The sequence below is a fragment of the Lichenostomus cassidix genome, chromosome Z (assembly GCF_008360975.1).
Source record: "Lichenostomus cassidix isolate B80296 chromosome Z, HeHo_3.0, whole genome shotgun sequence".
NCBI lineage: Eukaryota > Metazoa > Chordata > Aves > Passeriformes > Meliphagidae > Lichenostomus > Lichenostomus cassidix.
This window is the reverse complement of record NC_139511.1, coordinates 57,694,693-57,722,251: the sequence shown is the minus strand read 5'-3', so window position 1 is coordinate 57,722,251 and position 27,559 is coordinate 57,694,693. Positions and strand designations below refer to the sequence as shown.

The following is a 27,559-nucleotide window of genomic DNA, read 5'->3' as shown; positions in this document are numbered from 1 at the left end:
AGGAGCCTTGTGTTTTTCCCAGAGCACTTGGGTCAGTGGTGATTACTTATCTGGGCAGAGCAGGGCATTGATCCAGGCTGCAGCAGTGCATAAGAACAGGCTTCCTGTCAACAACCCCCTAACATGTTCATCAGCAAACCCCAGCATTTTCATCAGTCTGTGGGTACCAGGAACCGGTAATTGGGGCTGTTCCATGCGGACCGGCTATTGTGTGTCCCCACCCCAGAGGATGGCGTGCCAAGTGCGCTCTGGGACACTGATCTGCTTGGCACCAGCCAGGCGCTGAGCCTGCCCATGACCTGGATTTATTATCCCACTCGGAAATACGGGTAATGGAAAAACTGAACAAGGGTCAGGGCTCTTGCTCACAGAGGGAGAGGAAGAAGAGAAACCAAGGGGACTTGCAAAACTATCGGAAAATAAATATTAAAAAGCTCAGGAGCCGGTGCTGGAGGAGTCAGCCCGTCAGGCTGGAGCAGCCTTCCTGACCGCTGTTCCAACAACATGTGCTGCCATCTCCTGGCACGGTGCTGCTGGGGCCCAGCTGCTCTGCCTGCCCCCAGTGCCCCGAGAGACCAGGAGTCGAGCTGTGCTCTGCTGCTGAGAGCAGCGCATCTGCGCCGTGCTGGCTCCCCAGGTGATGCCCAGGCTCTGCCCCACTGCCCCACCACAACGCTGCTCCCTTGCTGGTCCCAGTTAACGCTGCCAGCATGTGTCTGCTGCTCGGCTGCATCCTGGAGGCAATGAGTGCCCCAAGCACTCACAGCCCTATTTTCTGAAGAGCTTTGTTTGGGATTCTGGGGCCTAGAGCCTGCTGCATGACACTGTGCACTCAGGTGACAGGCTGTGCCAGCAGCAGCAGAGGACAGCTGAGGGCTGCTGGAACCAGGTGAGTGGCTCCTGAAGAGCTCTCCTCCCGCTGAAACCTGTGCTGGCCCCTGACCCAGCTCGGTGCCCAGGCTCGCTGTGTGACTCAGGCATCATCACCACTGCACAGTATGTCTCCCTTTCCCGGCGAGCCTAGAGTCAGATTACTCACTGGGAAAGTCATCCTGCGTCTGCCAGTTGGGTCATTAGTGCTCAGCCTCTCTGACTGATCCAGGAATTCCCTAGCTATTCTGTACGGAGTGGGAGGAATATTTTGGCTCTGCTAGAGATCTCATGCAGATGGAGGCTGCTGGGAAGTCAGAAAGGCACTGGATGACTCTGCCATGAATAGCACAAATGACTGGAAAACAGATGTAAGATGCTTTTGCAGAGAGATTCAATGTTACTGTGATTATCATCGGCCAGAGGGAAGCAGAGATCCCCCAGCCACACTGCAACCACACCGCCTGGAGCTGTGCAGGGCTGGCAGGGCTTCTGTGCATCTCTCAGAGGCTGTTGTGCTGTGTTGCTGTCCAGTGCCAACCCCAGCTGGACAAACCTAGGCTACTTCAAAGGTAGGACGTGGCTGAGCAGAGCTCCTGCTCCTCTGCAGCAGACCTTGCTGGCCCCTGCCATGTAGATGGAGCTGTTTCCAGGATCCCAGCTGCTTCTGGTGCTCTGAGTGTATACTGCACAAACACATGCTCTGGCAGCAGGGCAGCAGCCTCTGAAAGACAAACTGCAGCCTCCTCTTCTGCATGCACGCTGTCCTGCAGCTGTGGCGCTCTGCTGCACTCATGCTCATGAGCTGTGAGCACAGGGGAGCAGGACACACAAAAATGCTGCACCTCTGTAGAAAGGTGAAGGGTCTCATGTGGAACTGTGCAGTAAACAAACAATTTGGAAGAGGAGTCTTTGCATCTACCATGACCAAGCATTAACTGGCATGGCATGCCTGGGATGGCTCTTTGGTGGCAGTAATAATTTCTGGTGACATGTAATGTAACATCTCCACCCCCATGCCAATGCCCTCACAGTTTTACAGGGGTCTGAGTCTGTCTATTCAAAGCAAGACTTCAGCCAGGAAGGGGAGGCAGTCTTTCCCCAGCTGCCCACCTTAAAGCCTTTTGTGAAAGTGACCAGCCTTGTAAAATCCAATTCTGCTTTTTTAATACTGTGATAGAAGTTAGTACTTTTTAGTACTGAGATACAAGCCTCTGAGGGTCCTCCACGCCTTAGAAAAAACAGAACCAAACCCAGGTGAGACAGAGCAGTGCCAGACACAGCCAGTCTGTGATGCCTTTCTTGGAAATGAGTCTCTGTGCAGAAAGAGCATTGCTTCTGTTTCCAGGAACAACCACAAAGGAGGGACTAAAGCCCATTCACCTGCTGCTGAACATAGCACATGTGCAATAAGGTAGCCTTTTATTCAGGCGTGTCATGGTCATGTCTTTGTTTCTTGCCTGTGAGGCCATGGCCCGGACTCTTCTCCTGCTGTGGTTACTACTTGGTCTGCCTTACAAAACACCAACTCCAGCACACAAGGTAAGTATGGAATTTTGTTTTGTTTTCTTTCTGCATATTATGTACTACAGAAATGCAATATTCAGGCTCAGTCAGGTAACAAAGAGGAAGACATTCAAAAGTGACCATAAAATAAATTGTAGAAAGCGGATTTTATATGACAATACACATGCAGCTTGCAAAAGAATAAAGACAGTGAACAGGTATTAAAACACATTTCCATACAGAGACAGCTTATGCAGCAATTTACAAGTTTAACCTCTGTCCAGAGTACGCAAGCCCTTTAAAGCTGGCATTCAAATTACCACTAGCTTAATCAGCCATACTTACTTTAAGTACATAGCAAAATTTAACTTAATGTTTACATTCACTAGCCATCCAATCCAGCATCAAGGCACTTTCCTTGTTGGTACATCTGTTCCTGTGTCGCACACCTCTGCTTACCTAGATGCATATATTGGCACAGCAAACTGGGTGACCAGTAACTTCTTATCCCCAAAAAAAAGCAATTGGTTACTAGACAATCCCTGGCTGTATCAAAGTGTCAGGCTATATGTGACACTGTAAACAAAACCGATGTGTTAAAAAAAACCACGGCAAGTTGACTGGATCCATTAACAAATGTGCTTTGATGATGAAAAGTGATAGGTGTTACCAGTTTCCACACTGCAGAGAATGCCCATCTGCCATGCCTGTGATCCTCAGAGAAGAACAGCTGACACTTTAGTCTGAGCAGGAGGATGTGGAGCTTTCCAGCCATCAGTCAACAGTTGTGCCATAAGTGTTTTTCATCTATTGTTACAGAAGTGTGCTTCTGCAGAGTAGCAATGACATTATTGCATATATCCCCTTCAGGTTGTCTTTGCAAATAAATACAAGTACTGGCTAAGGCTGCATTCTGGGAGGTACTTGCTGTCCACCCTCTCTCTGCACCACAGTTAAGAGGTGGGGAAGCAGATAGTTGTTGAAATCTGGCCCTTCATTATTATTTTTAGGTTAGTTTTATCAAATCTTATGGCCATAGAAATGCATCCTTGTGCATTAAGTCAGCACTGCTTTTATTTTCAAGAATGGCTCAGATTGCACAAGTCCTACAAAGGAAACAACAGTGAAAGCAAATACACATGAATTTTAGCTTTTGTTTGTTTTACTGATGCTTTCACTTTACAGGAAGAGAAATGGAAATTCATGAGTCCAATGCAAGATACTTAATTACAACCTCCTCCACACTTTTGCACTTATACCTCCACTTTACTGCAGTTTTCTGGATCAAAAGCAAAGCTGAAGACTCAGGTTGGCTGCAATTCCCTAACAGCTGTTTCATGACAAAAGACTCAACATTTTTATATAAACTTCTCCTGATTAACATTAAAAGCAACTCTTAGAATTTAAAATGGCAATATACATCCATCCTTGCAGACATACAAGAGGTTACAGGGATTAATGAACTCCTACAGTTGATCAGTCAAGAGAACTTTTTAACATAGTTAAAGGAATGCATCCAAGTAACAGTAAATCTCAACTACAACCACTGTCCAATGGGGAAAACAAACTAGTGTATCTAGTCCCATTTAATGCATATAAATTAAATGTAAAATGCATACATCCTGGAGGGGGCAGACTATTAACAATCTGACAGCTTCTGGAGTTTCAGATCCCACTAAGAATTCAAGTCCATAGCAGCACACACTGATGTGGATTTTGGGTATTTGAGACCTGGCACTAACTTAACAAGCTCAGTTACTTTAAATCAGCATGGTGATCCCCACATATTGAGCACACTAATCTAAGTTTTAACCACCTGACAGAGCTCATGATTTACAGTCAAAGCTGAAGCTCCAAGCCTCACGCAAGTGCCAGAGCTTCTCTAGTGCCCAAGAAAGGGACACAGCCCTGCCAAACTCCCTCATCCTCCCAGGGCCAAGGTGTTTTCCAGCTTCTGCTAGGCTCCTGTACCACAGACAAGCACATACTTGTCATAAACTCCCCAGAATGAAGTTAAAAAAATTTTGCTCTGCTGTGCTTGTGCTGCCATGTTAAAGCTTAACATGCAACTTAGTTTTCTACAGTAGGGTATATGAAACAATCCCAAGACTCCCCCTACAGTGGGAGAGGGATATTCCTAGAATATCTGCCCTTAAAGTGAGACAATACATTCCAGAAAACAATACCAATAATCTCCTCGTCTAACAGACCCACCACAACAAATCTACAAAGATAATATACTCACTGCTCTTGTAAACAGAGGAGCATTAGCCAGCTTGCATTTAAGAGGTTTTTCAAATATGCTAATATATTTCTACTAGCCTCCCTTCCCTGCCACCAAATTAACAGTCCTTACAACTATTCTTCCACCTGTACCTGAAAAATTCCAGTCCAGGAAATCAAGATGGACATGAAAGTGTCTATACTAAAATGTGACTTTTATAATGCCTTTGTTATGTGCACCACAGCCATTGGTGAAGGGGGAGATGGGAGGGAGAAAACTTTTTCTGTAATTACTGTGTTAGGGCCAAGCTCAGAAAATTTCAGTGGATTGCTATAATTACACTGCAGATACTGTTAAAAACCTGTATGCAATGGTTTGATACAATTAGATTTTTACAGTCCAAAGTACAAAATCTTGTTAAAACCTGAACACTGCATGATGTATTTGGCACATAGGTTTATGAACTAGCTGTAAATCTGTTATTTATATGTATTGTGGCTTCTACAAGCTGTTCACCCACCAGGAGCTCCTGCTTAGTCTTTAGTATTTTAGCCCTAGATAAATGCACAGTCTCAAAAGAGAGCATGTAACTGCCAGCCAGCCAGAACTCTCTCTAGGATCCACTCCTGCACAATGCTGTGACTTTATTACCACTGGCCCATAAACAATAATGAAAGATGCCAGAAACGACAGGCCGGAACTCTTGTTAGCACAGACTTTAAAAATCAGAATCTCTTGATGTTTAACCTTAAAGTCTTGAATGATCCATGATTAACAGCAACTGAGAAAAAAATGCCTTCCCTTCACACAACAGAAAGGCAAGCAGCAACTTACAGAATAACTGACATTCTCCCTCAAATAACATGCTATCAAAAGTTAGTATTACTGAATCACAAACACATAATTAAAAAATCATCAGCATGTTTTTGAAAACATCCAGACCTTTGCAGCAATGTTGAGACTACGTAGCCAGGTTGTGGCCTCCAATATTCCAGAGATGAGAAGATGGATTAAATGCATGTGGCTACTGGGCAGTTCTAATAAGCATGCACACTGCCCAGCAGAGACTTTCCCTTTTACTTGTGGTTTCTACAGTCACAGTGAAGTTTGCATAGAAAAGACAACCCATCCCCCCATAAAGTAACTGCTATTTTTCACAAGAGGAATGTGTTCTGAAAAAGGAATGCTCCTTCAGCCTCTGAAAAATGAAAGATGGTCTCTGCCTCATGACAGCATGGTTTTCATTATGCCTTTGCCCTCTGGGAGGCAGTTTGAAGGTGCTGAGGTGCAGTGGGTTGAAAAGGAAGAGAAAAGGTCTGAAGAAAGCTGTAATTATACTAAGCTGCAATATAGCCTTTTAGTTAAAATAAAAAAGTGCCTATTACAGAAAAATACTGTCAGGAGAAAGGAACTGTGGAATACTGAAATGTTATTAAAGATTCTGCATTCTTTATCTGTTTTAAATATTCCAGGCTTCGAGAGGTAATCTTAACGACTTTACTCTTGCCCTGAATTTCTTTGTAACAAAACCAAAAGACACATGGACATTTACACGTATACCCATCCTTCCATGCAAGCTGGCAGACAAGGGAAGATGAAATGATACTGACACCTGCCTTTCAAGGGTTTTTAGCAAGTGCTCTGCAGAACAGTAGTACCAGAGGTCACAGCACGAAAGGTTTCAGGTGGTCTTAAATACATAGTTATTATGCTGAAGGAGAAATAAAACACTTGTTTTAGTCTCACGAAACAGCATTTAGTGTTTTGAAATAAAGTCTTATTAGTGTCAGATTAGAAAGCTGACTAGCCTAAGTTAGGTTTAAAATTAATAAAAAAAAAAAATCTTTAAGAGTGCCATAAAATTTCTGGTTATCATTGGAGAAGGGGTTTATTGTAATGGAATTTAATTTTTCTTTAAACACTGGTAGAGGCAGTTTCCAAGAAAGGTAGCTTCTTAAAAAAAATGTAAACTGTATGAGCAGGGAAAAAGTGATACATTGAGGAAAAAGGAATTTCAACAACAACTTTAGTGTTTTTGTGGCTCACGATTGCTAATAGATACATACTACCAAAGTTCAAACTCAGAGTACAGGTTTTGGTTTTAGTTCTCAGAGCATCAGTGACTTTGATGCTTTGGCTGCTTTCGGTTTCAAGGATGTCCTGCAGCATTAGCAGTGATGTTACAGCACACAAATAGTTGCAGTCTGTCAGGAGGAAGGTCATACTCCCCTCCTCCTGAGCAGTTGGAAAAATAGTAAAAGTTTACAGCTTTTTACTTGCCTCTCAAGCTGTCCACAGCAAAGGTGCACTTACTGAACAAAGGCATATATGACCACAGAGGTATTATATAATCAGACAGTGATTGGGGTACAAAGCCTTAAAGTAACTGTTGATTGGTGTTGTCATCTGATTTCCAAACTTTTGAATATGAGACTGAATTGCTGTGCGTCAAGTTGCAAGGCACATTTTTCAGGCCAAATTACTCTATAGTTCATGTGTACACATATCTAAATGTAGGTAAAGTATCGATTACTATAGTAGCATTCAGATTCAAGCGATCTTGGTGATTTCCTATTTGTACACCATAGCAAGTTCTATTTAATTTTTATGGTTTTTAAACAGGGATGAACATGATTTGAAAGTCTGGTAAGCTGAAAACTGAGGCACTGGGCCAAGTCAAAATTCAGTAAGCTAACCAAGTTAATGGAAAGTATATCAGACAAGTATTCTTCCATGTCAGAATACTGAGCTTCAGTCTTCCTTTTGCACAAAGCTGCATTGTGCAACTAGAGCTGGCTTTTTAGGCTTGTACACTGCCACCTATTGAAGTATTTCTTCTAGGAGATGTATGGGCTGATGTGAATATTTAAAATGTGCCCTTTTCAAGCACGTGAACATCTGTTATGAAGAGACACAAAACCCCCAATATAGCACAAAGGCTTGTTCAGCTATCCAGATTCAAGATTTTATGTAGTGCATAAATGTAAATCTCCAGTAAGTCTGGACTGGAAATTTTCCACAAAAACAGTCCTTGTTGTATTTTGTCAAATTACTCTTCACTTAATTTCAGTATTTCTATCTGCAGTCAGATAAAAATACCTAGCTTAATTTATTGGAAATACAGGGGAAAATGTGAACAGGCACTCATGAAGGCCTAAACAGAGCCAGTCTCTTCTCTCACTGAGGCATATAGCCCCCTTGTCTCACAGTCTGTGGGAGGTAACTTTTTGGCATTTCATCAACTGACAGTGGATTTTCTTCCACTATTTCAGGTCGCACAGTTTGTCCTTCAATACTTGTCTGTAAAACATTTGACAGAGCAGCTTCCTGGGTATTTTTTTCCATCTCAAGGCCCAATGGCTGTGAACTCTGACCTGAGAACTGCAGTTGAACAAATCCAACAAGATCCCCCTCATCAGCGTGAGTAATTTGCTTTGCTCTTTCAAAGCATGGCCTGTCTGTGTTGGTTTCATCCTGACCACCATGTTGTCTGAAATACTGCTGCCTCAGTGCTATACTGTCAGCTCCTCCAGTATGATCCTCTGATCTCTCTTCTGAATATAGCAGCGGCTGAGTTGACTCAGACCGTGAAAAGACTTGTACTGGTGTCTGGTCTCTGTAGCCATTAAGCACTACAGTCGAATACTGTACAGTGCTTGAAGTGTTCTGTGTCGTTTCACCTTCATCGCTGTCAGAGACACTTTGTCTAGGAGAAGACATGCACGAGGATCCTCCAATACCACTGCTGTGCCCTTCTGAAGTACTTTTCTCTTTTTTAAGCAAGTCAAAGGGTTTTAGATCTTGCTCTGAAAAAGACTTCTTGTCATCAGCTTCTATTTCTACGACGCTTACATCTGTAAAGCTGCCTTCTGGGTACATCTGATCTTTGGAATTAAGGTTATGCTGAAAGAAAGAGATGCATGTCGCCTAAGAAGAAGGTTATGTTAAAAATCAAAAGCTTCATTAAATATTTGGATTTTTATTCTGTAATGCCTTTGAATTTCTTCATGTATGCTTTCTCTTTACTAAGTCTGACAATATCTCTAAAGTATGTGTTAAAAAATGAAGTATACAGCTTAGTTTCCAACAGAGTCTTAATTATGCAGCTATTGTAAAATCATAGTGCATGTATGAGCAAGTCTTTACTTGCATTTTAATTATTCTTATGAGCTGTAAACATAGAACCATTTGCTGTGCAGCACAGAAACATTCTATACTGAGAACCATACATTACTTCAAATAATGTACTCAACATTACAGTACTTCTTCATAGAAATTAGACACAATTTGTTGAACAGAATTTGCCTGGTCATTCACCCCACATGGGGCATAAATTTTGCTGCCATATTCTCACTCATGAAGAACTGTTTCTCCCTCATTCATGACTGAACTGTGCAAACAAGTCACTTGAGGGACTGAATGAATGAGAATTGTAAATTGTTTACTTAACCCTGATTTCCCATGAATGAGCAAAGGAATGAGTACTTGACCCTTTTAACTAGTAGGCTGAGTCTAATTCACAGCTTAAAAGCCCTTGCTAGAATGTGAATTTGTGCTAAGAGCCATGTATTTCAAATGCTGAATCTACTGATGCAATGAAGTCTTCTAACCATATTGTATCACAATGTCAATGAAACTTAATATTCAGGTTTTCCCTTGAAATCCATGTCTGCTCATTGGTTAGTTTATCTGAAACCTTGTGGACTGGGAAGATACAGAATGCAGAAAGGTATTACCTTAGCTGGAACCTGAGGAGACCACTGAGCAATGTTACTCTTGGACGGATCAGGTACGATAGGCCAGATATGTTTTTTAATTCTGTGAAGGATTAAAAACAGAATAAAGTTAGAAGATGCACACCCCAAATTCCCACGTTCATATCAACTGCAGCAGAATTCAGGAGACTATTCCCTTATGGCAATTTGGCCTTCCTAATAAGAACACTTCCTGGGCTACTTTTCACCTTTGTATGAGGCAGTACTACTTAGCAAAACACAGCAGCGCACTTAACTCCTCCACACATTGGATGCAGCTATCCATGTAAGGCAAAACAACAAACTGTAACAGTGAGGGATTTCAAATCTATAGCACTCTAGAATCTACACAGCTATTAGTTAGCTACAGTTTATGATACACGCCAGTGTGAAAATACAATCCTGCTTCTTTGTAAGATAACTATGAATACCAAAGGTCAGAATCTAAGCTAACTTCACAGTTAAAAATAAAGTATTTGGAAGAAAAGCTTGCTTTATAACTCTTAAGAATATACTATTACTTATAAGCAGAAGCTTCAGTGGATACATCACCTCCAACCAAACCAGCTTTGAAACTGATGCACCTGTCTTGCTCTTTGCAAACAGGCTTCAACAACAGATCCCCTGTAGAAGAACTCTGAAGAAAAATGCAAGTTGGGCTTTCCAACTGATGTCCATAAAGAACTAATTTTAGGAGCAGCAGGAATGTCAAAAAGAAAAGGGCATAAAATGCTGTCTTTAATTAGAAAGAAAGGGTAGCTGACAGGTGACAAAGGAGAGGTGCTACGCTGTGCCAGGGGGAGAGTGCAGCAATGACATCTTGGTCAAAGCCACAGACAAAAGCACTGGGGTGGGGGAGCAGGTGGAGGCAGGTCGCTTCCCGACAGACAGTAAACAGGCACAGAGTTACTAGAGATCAGAGGTCTGCCTAGTTTTTGGTTATAAAGCTTAATGTTTGTTAATGCTCTAATTAAATAGCCGAAATACGGAAGAGACTTCCTGTGCTTCACAAACTAGGGACCATCATTCCACTCAGAGGATGACTAAGAAAACACAGACAGCATATCCTGATCAAAACTTAACAAACCTAATCCTAACCATGTCTAGCAAGAATAGCACAAATTTTCTTGCAGGATTGAATCATGGAACATTTAGTATGTGTGTAATTAACAGTAAGAAATTAGTATCAGAAGAGGCCCTGACTTCTCAAAGAAAACACAGAAGTTTTAAACACCAATCAATATATGCATGTTTTAACTTTTTTCTGATATAACTGCAGAATATTTAAACTTGTTTGGTTACTGCCATTTCTGTTATGCTCAGAAATATAAGAGAGAGTTAATTTGTACTTACAAGTCACGTTTGTTGAAGCAAAACAGAACCCCGAGCAGTACAATCAACAGGAATGCTAGACACACAGGCACAACTATGGCTTCAATTTCTCCTTTTCCTGGAGAAGGTGAAAAGAAGCAGTTATAGCTCACCTTGGCATTTAAAGAACTCAGCAGCAGAATGTTATTTCCAAAGGGTCAGGGAGAACCTGAAACTAAAACACCTCAATGTTCAGTCTCAAAGCTTCACATTCAGAGGAACCTTTTCACCATATGAAAAGAGCTTCCCAGTGAAAACATGAAAAGCTCTGTCCTGACAACCTGGTGCCTTGCATCAATAAAAACCATGGGCTGATCTAGAAGCTGTAATACTGACAGAGCAAATAATTTTTCAGTTTGGGCAGGTATAACAGTAACATCTTTGTCAATTCATCTGCTGCCCAGGTGTTTCAGTGGCTGTTGGTTGTTATAACACAGTCATGGACAAATAAGTAAAGTAAACAAAGTCACTACTCATCCATCAGTTTATTCTGTACATGAAAATATCCTCTGCCTGCAAACACTAAAGTTTGTTTCATTGTTAAATATTCCTTCCAATGTTATTTACATTCTTAAGTAAACCTTAAAGAATGCTTAGGGAAGAGCAACACTCTACAGGAAAAAAAGCCTCTGCTAAATTTAAGCAAGTATCTTTCACAATTACATTCAGTTAGTAATGTTGCTCCTACCCTTATGCATAAGGAGAACCCTAAAGCTAAACATACAGTAAATTTAACGATTCAAAATGAGTCTCTGTAAGGAGCTGTAGCAAAACTTCACAGTGGTATGAAAAAGAATGTCAAAGGGCTGTGAGAATAGCATATGCTGGCTGGTATCTACGTCAGCAGATCAAGATCCAGGCACACCTCTCTACAGCCTCTTTAGGACACCTTATCAGAATTAAAGACTCTGACTAGGGGTAGGTGCCACTGGACACCAAAAGAGACAAGGGCACTAAGCAAATCCTAATGGTTCATGAAAAGTCAGGGCAAAACAATGTCAGTATCAAAACATATCCAAAACAGCATGTTTAATAACATAAAAACTGCAATTCATGAGACTTGCAGAGGCTATCTTGTTCTCTATATAATCAGAAAAATCCTGCCTAAACTATCATTTTGTGAATGAGCACTAGACAAGCCACCTCAGTATCATGCACATTGTAAGTTGACTATAACTGAAACTTTAAAATAAAATCATGCTCCCCTCCTAAAACATCTAGCACAGAGCCCTGCTGTATCGCTGCAACATTAATTCCTACTTCTACCAATTGTGCCACCCTGCCTTACCAAATTTTTGTGTAGTAAATGTGAAATCAGGACCACTTCTGCTTCCATTGTCTGTGGATGCCATCATCCTCACAGTATACAGTGTGTCACTGGTTAGGGGGGAAAGGGTATACTCCGTCTTGGAAGGATCCACTGTCACAACTAAAGAGAAGAAGAAATTTATATTTGTTTTCTGTACAATTTCTTGGACCTCCACAAAAACAGTAGCATTAAGACATCAAGATTTCAGATGTGCAATGTAGTTTTAATAGAATGTGTAGCAGGTGGAAAATAAAAAGACTACAAACTTGTACAAGAAATGCTGAGATTCATTTATTTCTACGTGTTTTAATTTAGTCTCTTTCTATATTTAGTTTCCTGTGAACTTTTTCTCCCCAGAATGCACCTACAAACTAAACTACTAGTACAGTGAGGCTCAAAGGTGTCTAGGCCAAATACATAGTACTAAATAGGAATTGCTAATATTGACTAGAAAAAGAATATGGAAAGAAATAGTAAAATATAGGGTATGCGTAAGTACCTGGCTCCTCAAATTTAAGCAAATCTAAAAATGGAAGTTTTGATAGTGCTAGTTCCCTGTTGTACACCTGCAGGTCATACACACTACTGAAAAATAAGATGCACTTCACACAAGATGATTTACATCAATACTATATTGATCTATAGCTCCAGGTGGATTAAAAAAACCCCTCCCCACTTCCTTTTTTAAAGGTTTTATCATTAAATGCAGTCAACTCCTTTTGTATCTTGAATGGTCTGCCATCGTCTTGATATACCACCATATAATTCTGTATTCAGATAGAAATATGGGATCACAATACTCACAAATCAGCTTTCAGAAGTTAAACTCAGTACCCTGCCACACACAGACATGTTCTGGATTCTTCACTAGAATTCAGAAAAGTGAATTCTGTTCTATATGGAGGAGCCTTATGGCTCAAACATCAGCTGTATGTTCTCAGAACAGGTTGTCAGCTCTAACTGATCCTGTATACTTTTTCAAGAATGAATATTAGGAAGGAGACAGATGAAACACTTCTCTGTTTTCTGGTACCTGTTTCATTTCCATCAATAGTTTTGTAAACTATGGTGTAATTTCGGATAAATCCATTTTGTTCATCAACTGTGAGATGGTTCCATGTCAAAACAGCTTCAGCTTTTCCTACTTTTTTTGTCTGAACGATTGGTCCTTTTGAAGGACCTGTAACAGGAGATGAAGATTAGTTTCTGCTTGGCACCCTTGCACCCACAGAAGCAGCATGTTAACAAACACTGAACTGTTACAGCATAAAAACTTTAATGGAATAGTTTGACTAATTCATCTGGAAAGCACTGTTTTCAGACAACATAAAAAATACAAAGGCATTTGAAAAAAGAAATATTCAGGAAAACAGGAAAAGAAAAATCAGCATGTTGCAGGAAACCTTCAACTGAAGTTAGTCTTGATTTTATGCTTGAAATTTAAAATAAATCAGCATATAAATATTACTATACCTATAAAATAACAAATTAATGTCAAATTATCTGATAAAGGTTGGAAAAAACGAAGAGCCAACTACGGATATCTGTTTAGCTCCCAAATACTGTAAACAAGGAAAATGGATGTTAACAGCAGGAAAAGATTAGTGATGTCACCTGACCCTCAAGTATTGAACCATTTTTCATTACACAGTCCCAATTAAAGCAAAGGTCTCATTATTTTTTGTCATAAAAGTCAGCATATGTGCTTCAAGGTGATGATTTTGTACTTACGATCTTGCTTAAGATAAGCTTTCACAGACTGTCCACTTCCCTGACCATCAGCATACAAAGGGTACACAGTTATCATGTAACACTTGAATGGCTTTATACCTAATACAAGAATTTAAGAAGTGTTATTTCACAGACAGTCAAATTGCTCCCCATCCTTCTCATTTACTTCAGATAAGTAAACTCAGGCTTCTGAGTTTGGCTGCTTAACTACGTGTACTCGTATCTAATGCAGTTGAGTATTTTCTAGAGCTCATTGATACACTGCTCTGAAATATTAACTAAAGGAACAATATAGGTTTACATTCAAATGTAAAATTTAATGAAAAGACTTCAGAGAAGTCAGGAGTTTTTCTTCTAATTTATTGTAAATAAAAACCTTTATTTGTCTGTAGCATTAACTCCCAAAATTATTGATTTCAGGCACTGATCATAATCTCAGAAGAACAGTAAAGCTGATCAAGTTTCACGGTTTGAACTGAGTGATCAAAGAATCTGTCTTTTAAAGAACTCAGCCTCTTCACTGTTTTAATGGTTTCCAAGAATGATGTGACTAAAACCAAAATGCAGATAAGCCCCTTGTTACATAATCTAAATTTCAAAAATGCAAGATCAGATAGAGTTGTAGATTTGACAAAGATATACAAATACTTCCATGCACTTACAATAAACTAATTGAAACCCTCAGCATTAAACCCCTGTCCTACCATAAAATTCTAATCACCAGAAGGATGTTCATCGTCTTCAGAATACTAAGCAGGATTTTAGAGTGTCCTACAAACTATATGTAGATTTATGAGCTTAATACCTTTTAAGTCTATTCCTTGAGCATCTCCTGGTGCAATTTGCCATTCCAGGATGCAGTCTGAGCTGCTGGACATCAGGCACCATTCGATCACATATTTAAGAACATAACTGTTGGGAGCAGTCCACCCTACCCACAACTTGTCATGTTTAGGTAATGTGCTAAGATTCTTCACTGGAGCTGTAATTAAAGAAAAGAGAAATGTGATCAATATTGACAGCTCCTTCCACTAGATATTCATCATAGGAGCTGCTCTGGCAAATGTTGACATTTTTGGGTTACTGTAATGGCAGCAATTTGACAGAACCTACATAAATGTAAATGCCACTCCCTGAAATTCGGAGGTTTACACCTGAGTCTTCGTATCAGGGACCCAAAAGCACTAGGCTATTTAAAACTGGAAGTTAGGCTCAGCTTCTCTATTCTTGTAGGCACAATGTTTATTTCTTCCAAAAAAATGGGTCTATTTCAAACAGAAATCAGACTTAGAAGAGGAATTTACAAGAGTATCACACAGTCACATTCAAGTACCTTACTAAGCACTTATACTTTATGTATAGTGTGAATATATATGAACAGATAGTATATATAATGTCCAGCTCACAACTGGAAAAACATCCTGTGATGTGTGAGCAACTGGCTCAAGGGTCAGGCACAAAGGATCACAGTGACTGGGGGGACATCAGACTGGGAACCTGTCACACGTGGGGTTCCCCAGGGATCCATCCTCAGCCCTGTGCTCTTTGGCATCTTCATAAATGACTTGGACTCAGGACTGGAAGGGACACTAAGCAAGTTCCCAGATGATACAAATCTGGGAGGAGCTGCTGACTCCCTCAAAGGGAGGAAGGCCCTGCAGAGAGACCCTGACAGATTAGAGAGCTGGGCAATCACCAACCACATGAAATTCAACAAGGGCTAGTGACAGATTCTGCACCTGGGATAGGACAACCCTGGATGCACAGAGAGATGGGAATGAATGGCTGGAGAGCAGTGCCATGGAAAGGGCCCTGGGGGTCCTGGTCGATGGCAAGTTGGCCATGAGTCAGCAGTGCCCTGGCAGCCAGGTGGGCCAACCCTGTCCTGGGGGCATCAGGCACAGCATGGCCAGCCAGGCAAGGGAGGGGATTGTCCTGCTCTGCTCTGCACTGGGGCAGCCTCACCTCCAGTGCTGGGGGCAGTTTGGGTGCCACAATATAAGAAAAGACATTAAACTACTAGAGAGAGTCCAAAGGAGGGCCAGGAAGATGTTGAAGGGCCTTGAGAGGAAGCCATATGAGGAGCAGCTGAGGTTCACTTGGTCTGTTCAGCTTGCAGAAGAAGCAACTGAAGGGAGACCTCACTGCAGTCTGCAACTTCCTTGGCAGTGAAGGAAGAGGGGCAGGCACTGATCTCTTCTCTGTGTGACCAGTGACAGAACCCGAGGGAATGCCCTGGAGTTGTGTCAGGGGAGGTTTAGGTTGGATATTAGGAACAGGTTCTTCACCCAGAGAGTGGCTGGACACTGGAACAGCTCCCCAGGGCAGTGGTCACAGCACATAGCCCGACAGAGCTCAAGAAGCATTTGGACAATGCTCTCAGGCTCATGGTGTGACTCTTCGGGTGACCTGTGCAGGGCCTGCAGTTGGACTTAAGATATTTTGTGTCCCAACTCAGCTTATTCTGTAATACATGTATACTTTGTATACTTATGTACTTATGTACATACATTGTATACTTATGTACTATATAAGTATACCTTGCTAAGTATTTCCTGCAGGCTGCAATGCTGCCTTGTTTGAATCGTACTCTTGACTAATTCATCTAGTTTTAGAACCAGTGGCTCTTCCCTGGTATTTACCTGCATCTGTCCATATACTTATTTTTTTGCTTCCCGTCCTGGTAGTGTTTGGCTTGTCTAAGAAAAGGCTAAAAGTAAGGATAAACCAGCCTGTACTTACTACTACTGCATAATGAAAAGAACATAATAAACGAACAAAACCAGCAAGGAAATAGTGGAAGCAGATAAAAAACCAACCAGGTAAGATACTGAAAATATGGGAGAGCAAGACTGGGACAAAGAAAGGGGTGGGAGGGCGATCAGGGAATTAAAGCAGTAACAATGGCAAAATGGTATATACATATATATAAACCAACCTTTTGATTTTAATTTTAATAAAGACACATAAATGCCTACTATGCTAAGAAAAGAAACAGCAGGAAATATAATACACAGAAGTTCTAAGAATCAAAAACCAGCAAAACAACACACATAGGTTCAAATAACTGAATACACAAATCCACATGTTCCCTGGCACTCAAATGGTAGTATAGTTATAAAGTCATTAGCCTGTAGATACATTCAGTAATACTTTAATTATGTGCCCATGTAGAAGGTATTATTTTACAGTACTGGAGATTTCTTACAAAAAAGGCCATGCAGATTTATTTGACGGAGACACTACTAGGACACTAACCTTTTGAATTACTTGCTGGGATAAGTAAAACTGATGGAGGAGATGCCCCAGCACTGTTACGGGCAATCACAGTCACTTCATAGGTTCCATTGGGCAGCTGTAACGTATAGTTGGTGCTAGTAACATTGTATTTCTTCAGCGGACTGGAAAGAGATGATTTATCTCTGACAGTAACTTCATACTGCAAGATTACTCCATTGGCTTCAAACCGCTTCAGTGCCTGTCAGAAAAACATCTTTGATTAAGCTGATAGTGAACAAATGCGACGTAACCCTTACTGTCTTTGAATTAAACAGTATGAGAACATGACAAGTTACATAGATCAAATACCTCTATATTTAAGAAAAGCATAAATAACCTGTGCTCATTTCTATAAAGCAGTAACTTCCAAAGCTTATTTCTGGTTTAAATACTCTTTTTCTTTGATAACACCTAGTGATTTTTAAAAAAGCTATTCTGTAAGGATTGCCAAACATGTGTTGATAAAACCTGTTTTATGTGACTCTACAACACAGCGCCATAAAGGGAATCTCACATCTTTAGCTGTGTTAATTTCACAAATATGACACAGTTTGTGGATCAAAAGTAAGCAGGGGATGGGGAGTGACCATAGTTACATTACATCATCCAATTGGACACAGCAGCCTTACTGCACACGAATATGCAGTGCTGTTTTTAACAACTTTGGCTTCTGCAGTATCTCAAGGCTTAATGGATTTTGCAGCTGGGTTATCACTGTGCAGTGTTGCCAAGTTTTAGGTTACACCAGAAGGCATGACACAAAGCTATGCTTTGTTCAAGTGGCAGCTCTAAATCCACAGAAGGACAACAAACCAGGAATCTGAAAGTATATTCTGTGTATTTTAGGTCACAGATGCACATCAATTAAATGATGGCCTCTGCATCTGTACATTTAATATTTTGTAACTAATTATTATAATAAGAATATTAAAGTCACTTCTAATATAAAAAATAAACTATACTATCCCAGTCATCTCTCAAGGTTGTTGGGTAGATTTTTCTGCTTAAAAACTCATGTTTTTAAAAGAATGCTCGATTTTTGCAATTTGCTTTACCTTCCACAACAGATGCACAGTCCAGCAGGAAGCTGGTGAGTGAGATGCATCAATGATCCTCCATATGGGTGGTCCTTTAGATGGTTCTGATGGAAGAAACAATGCTTAACAGTAGAAACATTTTTGTTTAATCTGTTTGAATTAATCTGTCAATTATCATTATATGCTTGCTTGCTTTAAAAAAAACCCAGAAAACATTAAAAAGCATTTCTTTACTTTCTCAATGAAAATAATGCTTGGCATATTAAGTGGAAAAGTTTCCCAAAGGGATGAGCAAGATACTAGTTCTGCTTTAAGTGTACAGTACCAAAAGAAGCATGAGTCACAGTGGTGGGCATCTGCAAGATTAGACTGAAGATGAGAATGCTGAGCAAGGCATGATCACACCTAGAGCGTGCAGCCTGCACCCAGAAGCACAGCTCTGCACACCTGCAAACCTTGCTACAGTCTATCTACAACACTGTTCCCATCCCTTGATATCAACTCACCTAAAAAAAGCAAAGTGCACAAGAGTTAACAAGCAGACAACTTTCTCCTGGCAGTAATTGATTCTAAACGGATAACAGAACTGCAGTACTTTTGTACAATACTACAGTACATTTTGGCATCTGTACTGTGAAAAAGTAGGATTTCCACAACAAATTTAATTTCCAACTGAAATGAACCATCCTTAGAATATTTCAAATAAAATGAACCAACCAATAATACACTGCACAAAGCAATAAAAAGTGGCCAATCTTTTGTGAGGGTCTTAGCCCCAAGACAAAGTTGATCTCAAAATGAATTATATCTTTAATCTTGCAAGGCTGTTTTTTCTCAGAGTTCTTTCATAGAGTTTAGTGTATTAGTCATTACGAGGTTTTGGTTTTTAACCTCAAACACCCCTCAGTACCAAGTATACAGTGTGCATCTTGTCTTTCATGGTTTACATTGTGAGATAAGGAGAACTAGGAATTGAGGCAAAGGGCGCTCTTTTACTCATTTGAGTACCCGAATTTGAATCGCATGAAAGAGAAGCAATTGTACATCTCACCCAATAAAGATTATGAATCTAACACGACCTGCCTGATGTTCACTTGATACTGTAACACCATTGTTCTGAGGTTAAAGTAAGACATGGGTACTTAATCAATATTAGCAGTATTTTTGCAAAGCTAGTCACCACAGCAGAACAGCAATGCAACCTAAATAGGCAGGCAGTCCTGAAATTGTCATTGCTCAGCATGAGATAGAAAACACAGAAAATGAAGCCACACTACCAACAGGAGCTGAAAAGCAAAGACTAGAATATTGACATATTTTGCAATATCTCCACCAGAGAAAGTAAATTTTGCACAGAACTGAAGCAATGCCATTAGGCATACAAATTCCACTTTGTTTAAACAAAAAAACTGTAACAATCTCTTTCTTATTTCTTATCTAAGATGACAAATTAACTCAATCAGGATTAAAAAATGAAGGCTTTCTGATCTGTTTTAACAATGCAGTCTGTACTGGTTTAACTTGATGTGCATTGAAACACTGCAGTGAACAGTCTGCTCAGGAAAGACATGCCTTGGAAAGTACTATGGAACACACAGGATATTACAGAAAGAAGACCACGAAGGTGCAAGCAGGAAAAGCTAAAACACATTGAAAAAACAAAAATACCAATCAGCTTGACACAACAGCTATCACAAAATATTTGTAGCAATTGGATATAAGAATAGATTTCCTACTGAGTATTAAGTACACAACACTGGCTCCCTATGGGGTAGCATCTGCATAAGCCAAAAAGGAAGCCAACCTTGCAGACTACCAAAGTGGAAAAGAAATGAATATGAATACCTTGGTAAAAGTTAAAAGCAAACCAGAAGGTCTTCTTTAAATACTTCAGTGCATAAGAGGCTACACTTATCATACATTCATTATTTTGTATCATTGTGTAACTAAGTCTGTGAAGAAGTCTATGCATATTATATGACTAAAATCTTCTGTTTCATAATTGTTGATGATTGCTCACCTATGACTTTTACTGGCCTCCTAAACACCAAGTTGTTCATCAACTGAGGCAGTTGGTCTACCAAGAAAACATTTTCCAACAGGCAGAACAACTTCTGTTACAGAGAAAAATCTTCAGAATAAAAAGACAAGCATAAAGCCTACATCTCTTCCAGAAGACTTTGAGAACAGAGTTTTCTGTGAAGAAGGCTCTTTTTCCCTGCTGCCCGTTCCAGCTGTTTTCAGGGAGCACCTCTAGACTAGCTTAACAGGAAGCTATTTCCATGCTCCTTGGCAAGCATGGGGCCAAGGCAGTGCTGAAAGTAACTCAGGAGAGCTTTGTTGCTTATACAAGCAAGCAGCTCAAGCAAGTATACACCATTTCAGCAGGCCATTGCCAAATTACTGAGCATTCATACACTTTAGAAGTTAGTGACATTTTTATATGTTACTTACTATCTTCAGTGGTTATCCCAGTCTTTTCTTCACTCCAGTCACTCCAGTAGCCCACTCCATCTTCCTTCATGCAACGAATGGAAAAGGCATACTCTGTGTAGGGTCTGAGCCCTTGAATACTGAATGAAGTTCTCTCAGAAGCTGTATCTTCAGAAGGAACCTGCAAATGTGACAAAGATTTTAAGGGCACTGATCAAAATAATGTAAAGCTGAGTTCTGTGCTACTTCAGCCATCATCCAAGAAGGCTCCCCACCACATACACACCTAATACAAACAAGTTTTCCTTCCCTCTCATTTCCAAAAACTTCAGTTCTCAAACATTGTTTGGTAAAGGTTCATTCAGAGTTGTGTGTCTTTACCAGGTATAAGAACATACATACACTAGAACAGTTAGGCAGCTACCTCAGGACAATCTTTTTTTTTTTAATTAGGTCACATCTCTCCCCTTCTTTCCCATATAATTCTGCTACTTACTGATCTGTAATAATCTGCCTCACAATTCAGAACTTTGCTAGGTTGCCTGCTTGACTGCTGATTGCAAAATTACTGCTTACTAGAAGGTAAAAGTACAGGATCATTGCTTCCACTGATCAAGCACAGTGCTGCTTTAGTGAAATTGAAAGTAGTGTAAAGTAGTTTACAATTTTGCTAATAAATTACTTTCATAAGCTCTTTTATTTATCTTAGGTGAGGAACCCAATGCCAGAAAAGTATTCTTAGTGTGGAGGGAAGCAGGCATGGAGTAGAAAATAGACACAAATAGTCACATGCACTGACTCCACATTATTCCACTTGCAACTAAGGGCTCTTTACCGTGAGCACCCCTGCAAAGGGAATAACTGCATATTAAACACTAATGCAGGACATTTAAGAAGTTAATCCTGAGGGCAAAGAACTATCAAAATAGTCCAATTTTACCACAGCTAAGCAAGTTCAGCTGATTTAAAAGTTACTACTTCAATGGTCGTGTGCATATGTTAGAAGACAAGGCAGAAGAACTTGTCCTATTGTCCTATCAGGACAACATATCCACAGATCCTGGAGTAGCAGACTAGATCTGGCAGGCCAGTGCTTTCTGAAATATCAATACAGCTAACCTGTATAAATAGTTTCTGCATCTAACGCCACATTAGTCGCAAGGAACTGTGTTATGCTACCTGCCTCAAACATAATATTTTGGTAAAATCAGGCGAAGTCTTCCTTCCAAGAACTCAGACAATTCAGAAGACTTTTGGGCCTCTGCTGGAGTACTGCTGCTCTGAGAGAAGGCTTAAAGTAAAGAAAATAGAGGAGCTATTAAAAATATATCCACAACTGATGTAGAAGAAAAACAACCCCATAGCCTTGGACGACAGGAACATATCATAGTACATTACAGGTAAGGCTTACTCCTTACTCTTCCTGTTCCTTGACTGCATCACACTTAAGGCATGTACACAGAGCAGCCAGATTGCACAGAATTACACAATCATTTAGGCTGGAAGAGACCACTGAGCATGCAATCATACACCTACCACTGCTAAATCCACTACTGAACCATGTCCCTGAGTGCCACATCTAGACCTTTTCTAAACACTTCCAGGCATGGTAACTCTACAATTTCCCTGGGCCAATCCTTGACAATTTTTTCCATGAAGAAATATTTCCTCACATCCTCCCTGGCACAGCTCGAGTCCATTTCCTCTCATCCTAACACCTGTTGCTTGGGAGAACAGAGTGACCCTGACCTCGCTACAACCTTCTTTCAGGTAGTTGCAGACTGATAATGTCACCTCTGAGCCTTATATGAAAAGGTCACTGTACTCAGACAGTGCCTAAAACTACCAGGATCACAGCCTTCATGAACAGGCCAGATAAAGTACCTTGGGTAACCAGGTAAGACATAAGAAAATAAAAGTGAATGCTCTGAACTGCAAGAGAGGGAACTGTAGTTTGACAAATGGGTTACAGCAGAATCGTGGCAAGGGACATTAGTGGTATTACCTCCATCCAGTTTGTGTCACCAACGACCCTATAGCGAATATTGAATTTCAGTCTTATCACAGTGTGTGAAATCCAATTCTCCCAGGCAAGCTGCAGAACAGTAGGCAGTATTGCTGGGGTGACTGATAGATTCTGTGGAGCCAGTGGTTTAACTAGAAGAGAAGAAGTTAAAGTCAGCTGTATTTTACCATGCCTTTAGAAGCTGGCACACTATGTTGCAGCGCTACTGTTAAAGCCTTTCAGGACCTGAAATGGCTGCTACTTCACACCATTTTCTAAAGCAGATGACTCAACACAAAGCTGCTAACTGAATTGTGATAAAATCTCTCACCATTCCTACCTCTGCCCAGCACAGTTCAAGTTCTAGTCGACAACACTTATGCAGTGTTAATTTTTATAGTGAATAAACATTAACATACCAATTCAGCCATATGTACAGAAACAGCAGTAATATTCTATTAAAGCTTTAAGGGGCATATAGTTACCAATGTCAACAGGATCAAGAACAAGAGGATCAGATTCAGCTTTCCCAAGTGCATTTGCAGCTTCCACCCAGATCTCCGTGTTAACAAAGAAGTGAACATCATGAATTGTACAAGAATTGTTTACATTTTTTGGTATACAGTCAGGAAAGATATCTTCTGGCCTAAATTAAAGAAAAAAACAAGATGCAAAGCAGTGAGTGTGGCTTCCTCTGGAGAATATTTTAAGGTAGGTCAGAGTGATCAATCAGTTTATCCTGTATGTTTCCCCTCTGCCTTAACTTTGTAAGCAGAAGGACAGAAAGAAAAAGTGGGAATGACTTGTCCAGCCACAAATGCGTGATTGCATTAGAACTGAAAAAAAACCCACCCAGAATCTCTTGACTTCCAGTCACATACCTTCAAAAGCACAAGCTAGAGAACTGTAAATAAATTTGTATAAAAACTTGACTTGGCTTAAAAAAGAAAAGAACATCAAGAACTGATACAATTAATCAAAAGCAACATAGCCAGTAACGAAAATGCATTAGAAAATGTAGTCAGTGCTACCTGCATACCTTTCAAGAGAACAGTGTTAGACGTGCAGTACATAATTTCAGTTCACCATCTTCTGCTACACTAACGTCAGATAGTTCTAGGGGCATGAGGAAATTTGAAAAGAATTAACATTTTCTATCTGTGCATGCTTTCTACTACGCCTGTTACCAAAACACTTCAGCAGAATGGGGTAGATGGAAAGCTGGAGGCATTCCTGTTTCCAGAGCAAAATCCAGTAATCCTGTTTACTCCATTTTAAACTACAAGAAGCCATCTAAAGAGTCTAGAAAGTAACTTAATTTGCTTTCACAGGAGAAATACTTTGCTGAAGCTCTCATGTTAGGATTAATTCAGAATAGTGATTGTCCACAGGTCCTATGAAATGCACAGTAGATAATACCTCTGCAAATTCAGTCATTTTATGTTGGTTTCTCTATTTAGAATCATAGAATGGTTTGGACTGAAATTGATCTTTAAAAGTCACCTAGTCTGATCCTCCTGCAATGAGCAGGGATGTCTTCTACTTGTTTAGAATGGGATAGAACTGTGAACCCAGAAAAGTGTAAAAATTTGGGTACAGTCCCCTATTATTAGATGTATCAACCTCAAGTCACACTAACCATTGTATTTGAAGAATACACACTAATCTGTATTTGAAGAACAGAAAAATATGAGATTACTGTTACTCCAAAACAAGTTCAGCAACAAAATTTCAAGTCTGACAGAATTCATTTGAATGCCAACTTCTTTAACTCTTTCCCCTCAAATCAGACAGACAGCAATGCTTCAGAGAACTGAACTTACATTAAGAACTCTTCCAAAGTATCAGGAATTTCAAGGAATGTTGATTTAGCATAAAAATATTCTTCAGAATTATTTAGATATTCTATAGAACGCTACTTACCAGCTGTATCTCAACCTGAATTTAGTATCCAGGAATGTATGCCTTCCAGGGTCCCAGGTACAAGTCATGTGGTATGTGAGTTTTGACACCTGATGCACAATGCAACTTAAGTTCTTGGGCTTCTCTGGGGCCACTGTACAGAAGGAGTTAGTGATAATTAATCTACACGCACATTGCAATCCAGCAAGAATTTTAAGTGTCCCACTAGAGTGACTTTTGTGAACATCAGAAGTATTTAATCCAATTTTTTCTAAAGGATATGGCAAAAAGTGCGGGACACCACCCTGCAATCAAAGTAAAGAAGCTTAAATAGCTGCTTTGACAAACAGTAGGCCGTATAAGGAATAAGCAGCGGCTAGTAAGGAACAACAAAAATTTCTCATTCTGAGGCAGAAAACCTCATATTCACCATCTCTCATCTAAACATATTTTAATTCACACTGAAGAAAAATAAATTAATAACCGCTACAGAATTGGCAAATGGTGACTCTGCCAGTAACCTGAGCTCTAAAGGCAATTTGATAGGTCTGTTCTCCTGCAGCTGAGGTATGGGAAAAACTTGAGCTGCAGACACAAGAAGAAAGATAAGGGATTTTCATCAATGCACTGTAGTGTGTAAGGAACTTCTTCAGAATGCAGCAAAACTATTTTCTTTCCCTCTTAAACTCAAATTATAGCATACAAAGAGTTTGCTTCTACCTCCTATGTTATCACTATTTACAAGAGTATAATGTACTCAGAGAACCTTATTTTCTTTCAAGCAGAGTGGCAGTGCTAGTTTCAACAGAACCACCTTATGAACCTTATTGTTGTCTTCCTGAATAATTCTGTTCTTCTCAAACCTGTTGCTAGTTGCATTACTTAGTTTTTCTTTAATTGACAGTATCAAAATAAAGTAGACTTAAACACAAATGCATCTTAAGACTTATAATGTGAATTACAAATGCAGAATGTCTGTACTGTCATTCAGTTTATAATCTTAGAATAATTCTTGATTCCTCAGCTTTCCACATATTTTACCTTTTTAAAATATTCTTTAATTTTATCTTTTGTGGTAAAATATGTACTCCTCAGAAGCTGAAACAGAAAATATTACTTTCCTGTGAAAGAATTCTGTAAGTCATGTTAGAAGCACATAATTTTAAACTGTGAACTCAAGCTGGCCTTTTGCATGCAGACCATCCAGCAACTGCAGTACCTTTTGCCATCACCAGGAGATAATATAATTCATGAGCCATATCATGCGATATTTAGGACACTTGAACACTTGTCCTGTTAGCAGGACACCAAGTAATTAAGAAGTAGCATATTAACTTATTCATGTGACTTTCTCAATACAGTCTTCTCTAAAAGAGCACTTGCTCTGAACCATCCCAAATGCTATCATCTTAGAACAAAGCAAGTTTATAAGTAGTTAAAAGCATTTTCTTAGTTACAGAGGTAAAGCAATCCAAATAATATGTTCCATCCTTAAGGCAATTCAGGTTAGCTTTAGTGATAGGGATGGACTAAATATTTCTCAGTCCCTTAATGAAGAAAATATTATTTTCAAAATGTTAGTATGAAACCAGAACACATGAAGTATTTCCTTCAACTCTGACACAGAAGCAAACAGCAAGGAAAAGTTTATTTCCTAGTATCTATTTCAGTTAAATCCATATCTTTATTCTGTAATTTAAATCTGCCTCTTCAACATTTTTGTTGTTCCATTTTTTTTCCTATTTCAATACTGAAATACTCCAGAGTATTTTCTATTTTTTAGAAAACTTTATTCCATCCATATTTAGCAGCTTTGGTGGCATGTAATTTGACAATATTTTTACTCAATTATCCAGGAACTGAGGGAATGAAAATAAGCACCTCAAGATATGCACACTTCTTATAGTTTGCATTTTACCATTTCTCAGAAGCAATTTTTTTAAGACCAGAATAAAATGTAAAAAAAAATGTTACTCACAGCCTACTGTAACTGTAATTCCATAAATGTTCTGTTCAATCTGTCCATCTGCTAAAATGTTGCATGTCAGAGGACTATCTAGTGAAGAAGTGTCATTAAATGTGACACTGGAAACTGTTCTGTTTATCTCACGGTACTGTTCTTTAGGTACCACTCTATTTTTAATTTTCCAGATAATCTGACTGGCGTAGATATTGCCAAAGTCAAGACAACTCTCATTCAGAATGCATAATGCTGTGAAATTGGAACCAAGGGGCAGTACAGGAGATTCCGGGATGATGTGACCACATGACTGCACAAGTCCTCCTGAAGCTAAAAAGAAAAAGAATTTCACAATTATTAAAAGCTATAGAGCATTCTCTAATCAATATTGCTGATACATCACTACTGCAAGGTGAAAAACACTGCACATGCCTAAGCAGCAAGTTAAGTAGCTTTTTGACAATTACAAAACTGAAATACATTAGTAGAGCAAGAAGATTTAAGGGGAAAAACCAGCACAGCATTCTTTAGGCTTTGCAAAAGCATTTTACCAAGCTAGGAAAGCTCAATTAATAAACAGAGGCACTTAGAGAGAGAGAGGAGTCAAGGGTTGTAAATTTGTATCTTTTGAAGGAAGAAGTTACTATACTTGAGGTTACTCTTTTGAGAAAAAAGTATTTTCTGTTAAGAAAGTTAGAAAAATTGGGGTGTTAGAAGGCTAGCTGCGTCTATCCTAACACACCTTGCTTTCTCACCCCTCCAACAAGTATCTAGATGAAAAAGGAAGCTTCAAAAATCCAATTTAACAAGTTCTACATCCTCTTGTATTTGAGAACTCTTACCATCAGGAGAACAAATATTCAACACCAGATAGAAGCCACAGGCCACCCAATTCCACCTAGAAAACATGCTGCACAGAATTTCTGTAACAAGAGAAAGATACATATTTTTAAATTTAAACTATTGCTCTTTACTTTATATCAATGTAAAATTCAGAGTTGTATTTGCTCTAAGATAATTTCTTACATATACACATTTATTTTCCTGGAAGAGTTTGTATCTTCTCACACTAGAACACGCATATTGTTTCCATTTTCCTCACTCCTAAAACAATATCGAATGCCTACTTAAGAAAACTGAGTCTGTTTAAAGCTGCTTTAATCACAAATTCAAGAAAT

At 39.6% G+C, this 27,559-nt stretch overlaps 1 protein-coding gene across 3 annotated transcripts in view; it reads right to left on the bottom strand.

Annotated features, from left to right (window-relative positions):
* Positions 1-2,413: 2,413 nt before the first annotated feature.
* IL6ST (interleukin 6 cytokine family signal transducer) overlaps positions 2,414-27,559 on the bottom strand; it is a 32,028-nt gene continuing 6,882 nt past the window's right edge. For all 3 annotated transcript variants that reach the window (XM_085043228.1, XM_085043231.1, XM_085043229.1), the window contains 15 exons: positions 27,224-27,304; positions 26,400-26,711; positions 24,443-24,575; positions 23,005-23,165; positions 22,520-22,671; positions 20,536-20,695; positions 18,100-18,185; positions 17,024-17,243; positions 14,571-14,747; positions 13,766-13,864; positions 13,068-13,214; positions 12,014-12,154; positions 10,708-10,804; positions 9,337-9,418; positions 2,414-8,503 (listed from right to left, as the gene is read on the bottom strand). In XM_085043228.1, the coding sequence (XP_084899354.1) occupies positions 7,778-8,503; positions 9,337-9,418; positions 10,708-10,804; positions 12,014-12,154; positions 13,068-13,214; positions 13,766-13,864; positions 14,571-14,747; positions 17,024-17,243; positions 18,100-18,185; positions 20,536-20,695; positions 22,520-22,671; positions 23,005-23,165; positions 24,443-24,575; positions 26,400-26,711; positions 27,224-27,290 (2,760 nt within the window). In that variant the 5' untranslated portion in view covers positions 27,291-27,304 and the 3' untranslated portion in view covers positions 2,414-7,777. The remainder of the gene's footprint in view (positions 8,504-9,336; positions 9,419-10,707; positions 10,805-12,013; positions 12,155-13,067; positions 13,215-13,765; positions 13,865-14,570; positions 14,748-17,023; positions 17,244-18,099; positions 18,186-20,535; positions 20,696-22,519; positions 22,672-23,004; positions 23,166-24,442; positions 24,576-26,399; positions 26,712-27,223; positions 27,305-27,559) is intronic.